At 40.4% G+C, this 14658-nt stretch overlaps 3 protein-coding genes across 4 annotated transcripts; 1 reads left to right on the forward strand and 2 right to left on the reverse strand.

The window, feature by feature from the left end:
• Nucleotides 1-6: 6 nt before the first annotated feature.
• Nucleotides 7-4004, reverse strand: LOC137105599 (phenazine biosynthesis-like domain-containing protein 1). The gene is made up of 10 exons (XM_067488009.1): nt 3755-4004; nt 3553-3652; nt 2798-2896; nt 2512-2621; nt 1842-1871; nt 1670-1758; nt 1017-1108; nt 611-694; nt 351-413; nt 7-208 (listed from the first exon to the last, which is right to left on the reverse strand). The coding sequence occupies exons 1-10, from the start codon at nt 3860-3862 to the stop codon at nt 96-98; spliced, it is 888 nt and encodes a 295-aa protein (XP_067344110.1). The 5' UTR covers nt 3863-4004; the 3' UTR covers nt 7-95.
• An 11-nt stretch (nt 4005-4015) lies between these two features.
• LOC137105587 (phenazine biosynthesis-like domain-containing protein 2) lies at nt 4016-8363 on the forward strand. 2 transcript variants are annotated; one of them, XM_067487988.1, is made up of 10 exons: nt 4016-4153; nt 4659-4758; nt 5340-5438; nt 5569-5678; nt 6033-6062; nt 6210-6376; nt 7350-7441; nt 7638-7721; nt 7974-8036; nt 8194-8363. In XM_067487988.1, the coding sequence occupies exons 1-10, from the start codon at nt 4070-4072 to the stop codon at nt 8304-8306; spliced, it is 942 nt and encodes a 313-aa protein (XP_067344089.1). In that variant the 5' UTR covers nt 4016-4069; the 3' UTR covers nt 8307-8363. The 2 variants fall into 2 exon arrangements, with proteins under 2 accessions (XP_067344089.1, XP_067344097.1); XM_067487996.1 differs by having other exon boundaries at nt 6210-6298.
• An 848-nt stretch (nt 8364-9211) lies between these two features.
• Nucleotides 9212-13735, reverse strand: LOC137105605 (phenazine biosynthesis-like domain-containing protein 1). Its single transcript, XM_067488023.1, has 10 exons — nt 13430-13735; nt 13072-13171; nt 12668-12766; nt 12226-12335; nt 11790-11819; nt 11545-11633; nt 10341-10432; nt 10023-10106; nt 9708-9770; nt 9212-9546 (listed from the first exon to the last, which is right to left on the reverse strand). Exons 1-10 carry the CDS (start codon nt 13511-13513, stop codon nt 9434-9436), a joined length of 864 nt encoding a protein of 287 aa, XP_067344124.1. The 5' UTR covers nt 13514-13735; the 3' UTR covers nt 9212-9433.
• Nucleotides 13736-14658: the final 923 nt, after the last annotated feature.

The raw sequence follows: 14658 nt of genomic DNA on the forward strand, positions 1-14658 counted from the left end.
CACATATTCTGTTAGTTTGATGTTTAATTATATTGACCAGTTGACTTGAGCACTTTTATTATTCTGTCAAACTGTTTGGCTGCATGTGTCTGTGGCTACAGTCTGATTGTTCCCTGCAGAACAGTGACCGTCTGTCCAGCTATGTTGATTCTTCCATCGTCTCTCACTTCAAGTTCCAGCTCCCCACCTCGACTGGAGCACTGGTAGGCTGCACACACAGGAGGTAATAGACAATTTATAAGGGACCTTTACATGTATCCAGTCAGTTGTGCAATTTTCAATGCTTGGTGAAAGACTTTTTAAATTGTTTGTTGCTGATCAAACCTATTATGTTGCACTACATTAGTTACCCAGCATTTTCTTCTTTCCTAGTTTCTCAGACCAGTAGCTCCCTAGGACTGTGAGGTCAGAACCTGCAAGGACAGAAAGTACATAAGACCAAGAACTGTTTAGCAAATTGTACAAGACACACATGGATACACAATGTCTGCAGATGTCTTTGAGCTGGTTCCTTGTATGTACTTTTATGGAACAGCAGGATAATGATAAAGTAGGATTTTTGTGAGATGTGCATGTACAGGACTGGCGTTGGTTGAAGTACACATCTAACCTGTGACCGGATCCTCAGGGATGCCATACCACGGAGAAAAGTTTCTGTAGTGGAAGTCGTACCCTGGTTGCTCTTCCGTAGATCCTAAGAGCAAGAATATAGCTAATAGAACAAAATGGTGGTTTGCGACGATTTTTTTGGTTGACGTCCTAAGATGATCACAACTGTACTGATAATGTGTAATATTCTATTTGTTGGCTGAACATCAGAACCAACTAACTAGTAGTATTTAGTTGTTTTTTTTTGTTTTTTTTTTAAGTTCCAAAAAGTCTTATGTTATAGACTTACATTTTTAATGTGTAATGATGCTTGTCTTAATTTGGTACCACTTACATTTCAGTATGTGATCCTGTTCAACAATATCTGGACTGATTTATAAATAAATCAAACCTTTAGCTCGAATTACCTTTCACAGTGACGATCACTTCCATTACTCTTCCGCTCCTCTCACTGTTCTGAAGAGCGACAGGGTCGACTCGTAGACCCGTCAGCACTGATCTGGAAACGCAACACATACATGTGAAAAAGTATTTCATACAGTTTTTTGTAAAATACACTCAGCAGCCACAACCTTACCACCTCATGATTTTATAAAATATTCTGTACTAATGAACACTGATGTATCACTATGGGTTAATAATCTGTCAGTACATTCAGTGGTATGACATTAAGACGGTGGTAATGTTGTGGCTGCTCAGTCCAAGTTGAAAGCCACAAAAGCAGTTATTGAATATTTAAAAGAACGAACAAGTTAATTAGTTTTTCAGGTTTGAATTTATTTAAAATCAAAAGCTAAAATGGCATGAGTGCTTTTCTAAAGCGTTCTTTAAAATGGGTTATTGCATGGGAAACCTAATTGCATTGTAAAATTGAAATGAAGTGTGCAGGAGCAGAGCATTTTTTGAAGTGACATGTAAAAACATGTTTAGGACTTGTAGCGGCATCCGTATGCATATAAGAAGGAAGTTTTTCTAACAGTTGCTCACCACACATTCATTTATAACATGCCTTTGACCAAGCTAGCACCGTCAAATGCTGTGTCAATGCTTTGACCGTAACCTGTCACAGCTGTCAGCCAATGGAATCACCAGTTTCTTAGTGATGGAGCTCAGATAAACATCGTGAACCGGGTGGTTTCCAACTGCTGCCTGTGTGGTGCACAGAAGCAGAGATGTGGTCACACACATACAGGAACCACAGGGAGAAAATATGCACTATAAAAATCACTTACCTTGATAACATCTCTGAACTCATTGGGATCCTGAGAAAAGGGGGGTAAGCATAGTAGCAGTTATAGTAAATTGTAGTTTTTAAAAAAAAACTTAACCAAACATTTTTTTTATAATCCAACAGCTGTGTTACAGTCTCTGAGTAACAAACAGTACCTGATTGCAAAGGGTTTGTGTTTCCCAATGGGTCCCAAAACTGGTCTCCAGGGACCCCCTGCCCCGCTTGTTTTCCACCTATTATTTCCCAGTGCTGATTACCTGGGTCAGGTGTGTTCACTGACTCATAATTTCCTTCGTCCTCCCCCACCCAACCTTAACATTATTAAGATGGTATCTTCCAGTATGGGTGATCATACCTGATCCAGGTAATCAGCTGTGGATAGGGCGCAGGGGTCCCAGTGGACCAAGAGCTGGGAACCACTGTGTTAAGTGAGGTTGAGTTCTACATGATGGATGATAAAAAAAGAAATATTTCCTAAACAAGTGTTTGTTTGTTTTTTATATTGACCTTTTATTCACATCTGAGTTGAACATAGATGTTTTACACCATTTAGTGTTGTTTTCCACCACTTAGCCGACGACATTAATGTCGCATCTTTTCACCTTTTTGCACAGGTGCTTGAGATGGTAGATCTGCAATGTTGTACTGTTTTATCGGACCCCATACTGTACCTCCTGTGTGGGTGGGTTTAGAGGAAAGTCCATGACATAACCTTCCCCCTGCCGGGTCACAGTCAGATCTCCGCTTCTGGTCTCAAACACTAGTGCAGGATTTATGTTCTCTGACAGACACAACATGAAAATTAAAACATTACATGTAAAATCGTGATACAAATTCAAAATGTTGACACATAAATTAGCATTGCCTCAAGATTTTGGGTTTTCCTGTGCTCTTAATGAATGGTTTTACTAAACAATGCTAAATTAACCTAATTAAGCTTTATTTTCTTTGTCTTACCCTCATGTTGGAACAGCACTGCTGCGGAGGCCAGAGTGCCATGACCACACAGACTGATTTCGCTGGTCGGTGTAAACCATCTGAGGTGGAACCTTGATCCTGTTAATCACATTTTCAGATGGTTGCTGCATCGCAACATAACAGGTCTACTCTGCATGCAACTGTGCCGAGTCTGCCATTCAAAATGATCAGCCAAGAAAATGTTTCTTTAAATTTAGCAGGACCTCACTGCATAAAGAAAAGTTTATACACATTTTGATTTGGCTGCGCTTCCTGAAGCCACCCTGGGACTGCCAGTGCACGGCTGGGGATGGGGAATTTGAACAATGAGTACTAAACCAGATGCCCTTCCTGCTGCAACCCTCCCATTTTTTTAATATCTAGGATTTGGGACTGGCACCTTGGTGGCTGGGTGGGGCCACACTTGGTGGGGAGTCGAACGCTTAGCATTCCCATTAGCATTGTATTTAAATTGTTGCTTAAGAAAGTGACACACTATTAACCTATAAAATATATTTCAGAAAAGGTTTTCAAGTTTTAGTTTTAAGCCTTTAAATCATTTTCCAAATATGCCACCTTTTTCTGAGCCTGTGCCCCAGTCTGCCCCCCCCCCCCAAGTAAAAACTAATTAGGAAATCTAGATCCATCCCTGAAAATACTAAAAATAAATCTGTGATTTGTAGCAACTTGCTGACCAGGCCTATCACAGAAAGGTGTGTGAGATCAGTAATAAGCCATGAAATGGTGATAGTGACCTGTGGTGAAACTGTCAGATGGGTTGATCCTGGTGATGAAGGCTGTTTCTGCCAGGTTCAGCTCTGCTGCTATCTTCTGATACAAGTCCTCGCTCAGCTCCTGTTTCACACGCACATGACAGAAAATACGGCAGACCTCGAGATCTTTGGACAAACAAACACAACATGCAGTTTAGAAGCAGCCAGTGCTTTTCCTACTCACACGCGTGAGCGGACAAACAGCTGCGGGGTTCCCTCTGAAAGCCGACTTAGTGAAGGCATCGACTGTGAACACCCGGATCTCCAAAGTGGTGCGGCTACTAGTGAACATGGCTGAAAAGGACCGTCTGTCTTTGGTGAGACAGGGGTGAGAGGACGGGGCTGGACGTTCAGGATCGGGCTGACGGCCTCCTTGCAAGAGTAGCCCACCCACTGTAGGCGGGGCTGGACAGTCCAGTCCACCGTAACCTTTTATCCATCAACAGTTGGCCAAACTCCACCGGCAGTTTAAGCCATTTTTATTTGTCCTGGGACCATCATGGAGATTCCCGTGTTCACGGTCGATGCCTTCACTAATTTACCGTTCAAAGGAAACCCCGCAGCTGTTTGTCCTCTCGTGCACGTGAGTAAGAGTATTACGGTACTTGTGCACACGGACTGCTGACTGAAAAAGGCTCAAGCACGTTAACTGGGTGACAGTTTGTGCTAAAGTGAGATTTGCCTGGACTGCGCGCTCACGCGGTTGCAACAGGTTGCAAGTGTTGCAACCGCGTGAGCGCGCCGTCCAGACAGCATGGCGTGGTCACTGCAGTGTTTGTAATGCCTGCACCCACCGGCCATAACACGATGACCTGCTGTGCAATTTAATGCAATCCAGTGAAGCAGCTCTGCCATGAATTCTACTTTTACAATTTTATAATTTCTCAGTTTTTAAGTTGAAACCGAAAAAGGTGATAATTCTACGTATTATTGAGGTGGCCAAAACATTAGAACCACCTCTTCATGCAGAGCCTCTGTATTGGATTGCATACTAGGTTGGACAGGTTGTCTTAATTTTATGCCCGGTCCTTGTATGCTCACATTGAGGTATTTATACTTGTGTATTATTTTGTGTGTGTTTGAAACAGGAGCTGACTTATGAGTTGTATCAGAAGATAGCGGCAGAGATGAACCTCTCAGAAACCGCTTTCATCACCAGGATCAACCCATCTGACAGTTTCACTACAGGTCAAATATGTGTTCAGTGTATCACCACGAACCTGGACTAATCGGCAGCGATTAGTTGATTCAGCAGAGAGGAACTGTGCTAACACAGACGCCCGCATGACTTTGTTTGTCCGTGTGTGTGTGTTTGTGTGTGTGTGTGTGTGTGTGTGTGCACAAACCGTAGTAACACTCGTCCTCAGCAGCCCGATATAGGTACACATTGTTAAACACAGTTAGGACACACTTCTAGAAGTTTCAGCATCATCCAGACTTTAAAGTCTGTAGCTGCTCTATTCCTTTGGGTATTGCGTTATGGGATAACAGTGTTTATTACCAGGCCATAAAAAAATAAAAAATAAAAAAATAAATAGATGAATCCTGTCTGCGTTCAATACACTTTCTTAGTGTGAACACACTAGTTACTCATCACATGCTTAGAATTTGTGTATGGAATCAGAATATGGCTTTGGTCTCTTGTCATAGATATTTTGGTTGCAGACAAAGCTGTAACATGTGGCAATTTAATCTCACACGGGGTGGAAGGTGGATATGTATTTATTTATTTTTTTTAAATGGCGACCGTCTGAACATGTGATCAACAGGATCAAGGTTTCGCCTCCGATGGTTCACACCGACCACTGAAGTCAATCTGTGTGGTCATGCCACTCTGGCCGCTGCGGCAGTGCTGTTCCAGTGTAAGGGTAAGATACAGCAGATTTTTTTTTTAATTGCAAAACACTTCAAAGAGCCTTTAGCCTCTACAGTATTTAGTAAACCTACTTCATTAGCTTCAATGTGAATATAATATTCTATGTTTAATGTGTCTATCAGAGAATGTAAATTCTGTAGTGGTGTTTGAGACCAGGAGTGGAGACCTGACTGTGACCCAGCAGGGGGAAGGTTATCTCATGGACTTTCCTCTGAACTCACCCACCCAGGAGGTACAGTATGTCATCAGATATATGCATCAGGCTGCTATCATGAGTTCAATAATCTGTCTCTAGATGTGCAGTCATGCTAAAGTATGGATATGTAAGTATGTGGCTGTGCAGGGAGGAAGCCCTGACAACATAACCAACAGCATCTGAGCGCAGGAATAAACATTGTACTAGCAACTTTTGAATTGAACTGTGGAGAAAAAGTAATTAAAATGCATGATATGCAGTATACTAATGTCAAGAGAACAGCCTTTGTAAACGATCTCATTCTGATTTGTGAAAGTACCAGATCTTAAAAAAAAAAAAAACCCTAATGCTATAACTGTCACGTCTCTTTTCTAAAACTCCTTCTCTCAGAATCCCAGTGAGTTCAGAGATGTCATCATGGTAAGTAAAAGAGCATTCTCTGTCTAAGAGGGAATGTTTAACAGCACTGATTCCTGCTGTACTGTCCACATGAACCAATGCAGATGAAGATATTTCACCTGTTTCATTACATTGTTGTTGTTTTTTTTTTGTGTGTGTGTGATACAGGCAGCAGTTGGAAATCACCCAGTTCAGGATGTGTACCTGTGCTCCAACACTAAGAATTTGCTGCTTCGATTGGCTGACAGCTGTGACAGGTCACAATCAAAAGAATCATGCAGAGAAACTGATGCTACAAGCTTGATGACCTTTTTACACAATGGGGTTAAAACATGGTGATGCTGCACATTCATTCAGCAGTGGGTTTAGCAGAATGAGGCTGGGTGGTATCAGTCGGTTTATTGACTCTAGAGCAACTTCAGAGACAAAATGGACAAAGTTCTCAGGTGGGAAACTGGTTTATCATTGACATACTCAAAAGCCTTCCAGATAATTTTGTTCACACAGAGGTTGTGCTTAGCCTTCTAAATCCGTAAATGCATTCAGACATGGCTCAAATTATAACTACAATAACTCAGTGAAACAGCCTTGTTGTTCTTGAAATGTGTTGAAAGCTGTTTTGTCATGTACTTTATACACACATGGCTTTGGTTTTCTTAAAACCAAAGACTTGACTGAAGAGATGAGGCTAAAAATAATTACCAAACGTGACCATGTTAAAGCAAATGACCACTTAAACTATGAGGAGGTGGTCTCAGGAATCCAACTGAGACTCTTTACAGGTGCTTTGAAGCGGCAGCCTGTTAGTTACTCCGAATCCTATGAAGATTACAGACGGCATCACCGAGTACGTACACATCTGTTTGACTACCACTGTCACGCCAGCGAGGTGCTTCCCCAACAATAAGCCCTGGATCACAGAAGCAGAAGTTCCTTCAGTGAAAGGGGCAGATACCTGCTGAGGAACTGAGGCTGAGGGAGAACAAGCTCCAGGATACTCGGTCTAGTATGAAAACGATCACAGGACTCAGTCAGGCTGAGGGAAACCGGACTAAAACCAATGAGTCAGACCAGTGTCTCTTTCCCTTTTTTCCCCCGTGTGCTGTCGCTCTGCTGAGGCGCCTTCTCTCAGCATGTCAATATTATCTAAAGTAAGTCAAAGCTAGAGGGGAGACCAGATTACCCAGAGTTCCAGCAACTTCGTTTCTGAAGTTGCATGTAAAGCCGTTCCTGGATCACTAACCTGGTTACTAAAGTGGAAGGACACCAACACTTTTAGTCATATCTTTATATGTGTTCTGTCTCCAGGTCAGTGCTAACTGGTCTAAAAGTCGACCATGTCGCTCTTCAGAGCAGTGACAGAAGTGGAAGAATCATGGGAGTTATTCTAACAATGAAAGGTAACCCCGAAATATATGTTCAATCCCTTTAATTAGAAACCAGTTGCACTCTTTGTTGCCCGAGAAGCCCATGTTAAATTCTTCCAGTTACTGTTTGTGTCTTTGTTGCCTTTCACTGTCTTTTTGAAGTTTCCAAACTTTGGCCAACAAATGTTACATATTACCTTATGGTTGATGGTCCTTTTAAAATATTTAGGATCTCCAGACGAGCAACCAGGATACGACTTCTACTCCCGATACTTCGCTCCATGGTATGGCGTTCCGGAGGATCCCGTCACTGGTGAGACATCTACAGCTAACATACAGGATATAGTACTATATATGCTCAAATAACATGATCAAGTTATCATAAACCCCTCAAATTTATTTAATTTTGATGTTCTTGCCAATTCTATACAACTACCTACCGGCAAAAGGTCCAAAGACATTTATGGATCAGACTGTTTCAGACATGCAAAGTTTGTTTCATGTTATATTTACCTGTAGACTCTGCTAAACAGGTCTTGGTCCTGTGTGTTTTGTGTCCATGCAGGTTCTACCCACACCATCCTAGGTAGCTACTGGTCCAAGCATCTAGGAAAGAAGAGAATGCTGGGTAAATAATTCTACATATTTAACATCATAGATTTGATCATCAATAGAAGTTTTAAAGGCAAAGTCTTGAAACAACTTTAAAAACTCTCGTTTACTCTAAGAGGTATAATTTGCCCTTATATCTTCTCCATTACTGCTATTACCTCCTCTGTGTGCAGCCTACCAGTGCTCCAGTCGGGGTGGGGAGCTGGAACTGGAAGTGAGAGACGACGGAAGAATCAACATAGCTGGACAGACGGTCACTGTTCTGCAGGGAACAATCAGACTGTAGCCAAACACAGGACGTGTCCATTTAATAAATCGACCACGTTATAAAACAAGAAAAAAATGGACTGTGTTGTAGCACTGAACCAACCAACCCTGAAACTACAGTGCAGATGGAACATGCATGAAAATTTGAGCAGAACACGGCTTGTTCATGACTTTAAAGTATTTTCACCAGTTGGTGGGTCCACACGATCACATACAATACATGGGGTGGAAAGATGTTTTAGCAGGGTGGCATGAGATGCTGGTATCTAGGTGTTTGTGCCTGTTCCATAGCTCTAACCCTAGTGTTTTATGTCATGCATGTAAAGCAGTGAATAGACATTTTATTCCGAGTGAAATGGAAAAGCATGTTGCTACACTGGAGTTTACGTGATGTGAGCAGAGAATAAAAACAGCAAATGTAGTTCAGCCTGAACCCTGTCTTCTTTATTCTCTTCGTCACTGTTTGCTGCTGTTACTCTGTGTGATTCTGTTTTAGAATGTGTGCGATTCAACACCAAAGTCTTGTCCCAATGACACATTTTTGGTTGTATGTATGCATCACTTGCTGTACGCATTACTTTGCTGTATTTTTGTGAAACATTCATAACAAAGGGAAAGTTGAAAGCCGACCTCAGACTCGCCTTATGGACGTGCCTGCTATTTTGTTAATTTAATTAATGGAACTCCAATGGAACTCTCCTTACATTCCACGAGTAAATAAAATCTGTAAGCATCTACACTGTGAAACAGAGCAACACTCTGAATTGACACCAGCTACACTTACTGTATCATTCACAAAGCTAACATGCTGAACTGATTTGGCCTTCTAGTCAAGATCTTTTTATTTGACCTCCAGTACAACGTCTCATTTTATAGGTTTCACTTTTCTATGTAATTCGATTTACTATGTACTGTATATTGAGCTCTTTCTATTCCTAATCTAAGCAATTTGTGCAAAAAGCATGCAGCATCCTGAAGTCTCTTGGGCAGTTATTTGATGTTTCATTAATACAAATATAATTCGACCAGTCTAGATTTTATTTAAAGCAGGTATTTTTTATTAAATGGTACACAGCAGTTTTAATAAATGTTTCTCTGTGCTGAAACACATCCTGTCGAACTCTCTTTGGCTGCATGTGTCTGTGGTTACAGTCTGATTGTTCCCTGCAGAACAGTGACCGTCTGTCCAGCTATGTTGATTCTTCCGTCGTCTCTCACTTCCAGTTTCAGCTCCCCACCTCGACTGGAGCACTGGTAGGCTGCACACACAGGAGGTAATACAGTATGGTTTAGTACAGTGATAATGGACTGTGGAAAACTACATCTGTTATCAAGTCTTTAAAACATTGAATTGGTTCATAAAAGACTTTTGTCGCAGATCAACTCCTTGATTTTAATGATGTAGAATTAGATTAATTACCCAGCATTTTCTTCTTTCCTAGTTTCTTAGACCAGTAGCTACCTAAGACTGTGTGGGCAGAACCTGCAAGAACAGAAAGCACAAGACAACAAGTTTGCATGAGTGGAAGCTGCTTAGTTTTCTATATTTGTCATTTAACCTGTTGAGTGTAAATGTGTATAACAGTATGTTAACGACAAAGGACTGTAAAGTTATTGTCATGATTTTGGTCAATATGTGATGACCTGATTATATTATTGGAGAGATAAAATCATATATATATAATTATGATTATATATGTGGTTGAAGTCGGGGATTATGAAGCAGTCGTCTCACCAGTGACGGGATCCTCGTTGATGCCATTCCATGGTGCAAAGTTTCTGGAGTAGAAGTCGTATCCTGGCTGCTGGTCTGGAGATCCTATTGGCAGAAATACACGCACACAAGGTTTAGATCGACTGTGGTTTTCCGTGGAGCTCCTGGGCTGGTTCTAACAGAACGGTTGGCTGAAATTCAGAAACATTCAGTGGGCAAAGAGATTTAACAAAGATGCCAGCAGACCAACTAGGAGAATATAACAGGCTTTTCAGGCAACAAAAAGTGATAATTATTTATTGAAGAGTTTTATGGGATCACATATTAGGCTCTGGTGACCTTTCATTGTGACGATTACTCCTCTGATTCTTCCAGTCCTATCACTGCTGAGAAGAGCAACAGGGTCGACTTTCAGACTGGTTAAAACTGACCTGGGCACACAAAAACAAACGGGACGAGTTGGTCTCGTTCTACTTCAGGAAGAACAAACAACATGAAAAATGGCATGAACCAAAGTATTTGGACCTTTAACCAAATATCTTTTAGGATTTTGGAGGTCAGTCTGTATGTGTTTTGAAGTTTGTTTTGTTTTTGTCTTTTTGTTAGCATCTCTAATTTGCCATTTGTTTGGTCTTCCAGCCACATTAGGAAGTTAGGGATATGGTCCCATGGACCTTAAAGTTTATACCAACATCAGCAAATCTGGTAAAAACTAACCATAAACTGCTTGGAGATTATATTTTAATCTTAACTTGACCCTGTTTGGGAAGATTTTTTCTTCCTTATCACCTCAGACAGCTCTTTATCTTTCTCTTGTCCGTGTGGTGCACACAATGAACCCAAACAGCATAATGTTCCCTAACATTCCCTACTTTTAAACAGGCTGAATGACTGATTCTAAGATTGAATCACTCACTAAAATTCGAAAGTGAACACAAAAGGTTTTAGTTAGCTTAAAATTTCAGTACAATCTACTTCTCCATTGCCCCTTTAAAAAGGGAAACTATAATTTTGTTTAGGCTATTTTAGGAGATGTCTTCAGAATAAGCAAAGATTTATCTCATTTCAGTGGCTTTGTTTTTGTGGTAAACCAAAGACATGCACGCCTGACATGCACATTACAAGCTGCTTTTAATTTTAACCCTTTTCATGAAGAACAGAGCATTTATTCGGCGAGAGGTAAGAGCACCAAAAGTTTGATCCATGTCTGTCTTCACTGAAGGATTCAGAAAGCTAAACATTAACCTCCAGACAAACAGGCAAAGGTCTGCATGTTTTGGGCATATGAATTAAAACTTTGTCTTCTTGGCTCCTATGACGCTCCTGACGGACCAATTACAGACTCAACCCATCTCCCCCTGATCTGTACACCCATCGTGAAATGAAACTGTAATAAATTTTGACTTGTTTTTAGCTTTTTATACTCTTTATACTATAATAATTCGCCACAAACATGTCTTTGATCTGTTTTTCTACTGTCATCTGAATGCTGTATGTCAGCGAGTATGTGGCGATTTCTCTGTATGTGCGTCTTCACTGTAACCTGTCACAGCTGTCATCCAGACGAATCACCAGTTTCTTAGTGTTGGAGCACAGGTAAACCTCCTGAACTGGGTGCTTTCCAACTGCCACCTGTGTCACACACACAGAAGCAAGGGGAGACACAATCAAACACAGACAAAAAAAACTCACTGGTGAAAACTCCTAATGCAGATGGGTTCGTGTGTGCAATGCATGCAGTTTTCGCAGAGAGAGAAAGTATCTAGTGTGAAATCTCTACTTATTTACCTTGATAACATCTCTGAACTCATTGGGATCCTGGAAAAAAAAAACAGATTACAAGAACAATTTTAGTGCTCTGTAGTCTTCTTAAACAGTCCTGGCAATCCGAAAGCTGTTTCACACCAGTGATCTAACATGGTTGCAGAGTTTATAGAGTAGGTATCATAAAAGCTGTCGCCTGAATAGTGATGAATGACATCATGGTAGTATGACCAATGATGTAGTAGATTGTTTAACTTACAATTTCCAACCAGTCAAAATTAGGTGAATTATAGTCCGTATACGGTTTAGTTGGTGTTTGTTGTGTTTACACTTCTTGTTTCCTTATGGATCTACACATTACATCTTTCATCTTTTTTCAGACAAATAATTGAATTGATTTGATTGCCTGGTTCTGCAGTCTAATGTTGTACTGTTACATATATCTGACCAAATACTGTACCTCCTGGGTGGGTGGGTTTATAGGAAAGTCCATTGTATAACCTTCCCCTTGGCGGGTCACAGCCAGATCTCCACTCCTGGTCTCAAAAACCACTACCGGATTTACATTCTCTAATAAGCACAATAAACATAGAATATTATTTGCACATTGGAGCTAATGAATTTAAGTTCTCTAACAGACACAACATGAAAATGTAGACTATTACTTTCACAGACTAGCCGATGAACTAGTGTTTTGATGTGTGAGTGTGTGTGTAGGTGTAACAGCTAAATGTTTTTTAGACCGTTACATTACAATTTGCATTATATGGAAAAACTTTGAAGGCTTTATCTGTACTGAGACATCTTCAAAGTCCTGCGTCCCACAGTGTAAATCAACACTTACTGATGTATAAAATACAACCTTGATTTTAATGATTGCGTGTGTTTCTTCTTGATCTTACTCTTGAACTGGAACAGCACTGCTGCAGAGGCCAGAGTTGCATGACCACACAGATTGATTTCAGTGGTTGGTGTAAACCATCGGAGTCGGAACCTCGATCCTGTTGATCGCATTTTCAGGTGAGCGCTTTATCACACAGAGACATGAGACATGTAACATTTATAAAATACAGAGTGACTGTAAACCACAGTTTTAGCTGTGACAGCTCATTGCATTGTTGTTATCCATTCCCAAAAGACCTGTGTGTGTTTACCATTGTTACCTGTCAGGCTGCTTATGTTTTCTAATTTGATATTTGTAGCCACTTCAGAAAGTGCAGTCACTGCTGCCTATTTTAATGAAAGTCATTGTAAAGACTATAACTTATAAATTATGTAATAGTGACATATTATACATATATTTTACCTGTAGTGAAACTGTCAGATGGGTTGATCCTTGTGATGAAGGCTGTTTCTGACAGGTTCATCTCTGCTGCTATCTTCTGATACAGGTCATTGCTCAGCTCCTGTTACAAACATTAATCTATAACATATTTAATAATTTACTGTTACCCTACAGTAATGCCCCATACACGGTCACCGTCTCCAGTCATGCACTAATGGTGCAACTCAAGAGTAACTGAAACTGTGCAAACTACAAATTTTCAATCAACACCTGCAACTGAGCCATTTTTACCAACGACCACCATATGCAAATTCGAAGCTGCTTCTATTTCCGTGGATTTTGCGAATGCACCGTGCAGTGCTTTAATATTCTTACTCACATGCATAAGTGGACAAACTGCCGCAGGGTTTCCCTTGAACGGCACATTCGTGAAGGCATCAATCGTAAACACTGGAATCTCCATTTTCGTTAGGCTAAAAGTTAAAATACTTGAAAAATGACCAGTGGCTGCAGTGGGGTTTGACGGAGTTGTGATGGACTTTAGACCTGCCTGCTTAATGACAGGCGATGAGTGCACAGCCTTCTGTCAGCAATGCCTCGTCTCATCCTGGGTTGCCAGATTTTTAACCCAAGTTTTTTATTATGGCACACCGTTTCTGCTATATCAACATAAAATGGTGCTTAAGCGAATTACATGGTTGGTGACGTAATCTGCGTGCTCACCTTACAGTTTCATTGACTTTGATAAAGCTTATTAATCAGTAGTGAAAGAAAATCCCGTGTTCAAAGCTTCAAGCCAAGTATTTATATTGTTTTATTATAATCTTTGATGCATTCATGTGTAAACATCACTGTAATGTTGCAGCTGATAAAAGTAGGGTTAACTTTAAAGTGGCTTTATGTGCTGCCATAATAACACATCATTTTATGGATTTAGGATCTGCATCAGCAACTAAAGCTTTCAGATAATGTAGCATTACTTTTATGTATTGTTACCCCAATTAGATAAAACAGTAGACACATTTAAATAGTCTAAAATAGCGTATAAATACCTCAAAGTACTTACGTACATTATTATTATTATTATTATTATTATTATTATTATTTTTATGGTCTGGTCAGCCAGGTTCGTATTAAGCCGAAGACTAACGAGCTTGATATACCCAAAACCAAGATCTTTCTTCAGTGGCCCAGACTGATGACCTCTGACACCAGAAGACAGAAGAAAGACCACAGGAGACTGGTACTAATGTTTATGTTATAGGATGTTTTTTGTTGTTATTTTATAAGTTGTTTATTAACTATTTCTAACAATTAGTTTATTAACTATTTCTAACATTGGGGAAAAATTGGGGCCCCAGGTATGGATGAACCAAAGGGAGTCTTTTTTGTCTTTGAGACGAAGTTAGGGGAAATTCAGACATGTATGTGGCGTCCAGATGGCGTCATCAATGGCGTCACAGAACTGCCTTTGAAGTTTGCCTAAACCAGTCGTCAAGGAAACGATGTTTGGTTTCTGTGGAATTACTTTGTTATAAGCTCAGTTGTGGAACGTGGAATAAATGTCCAGTGTGTTATCATACAAGCCTGCCTCTAGATCAATAACAA

The sequence above is a fragment of the Channa argus genome, chromosome 2 (genome assembly GCF_033026475.1).
Source record: "Channa argus isolate prfri chromosome 2, Channa argus male v1.0, whole genome shotgun sequence".
Taxonomy (NCBI): Eukaryota; Metazoa; Chordata; class Actinopteri; order Anabantiformes; family Channidae; genus Channa; species Channa argus.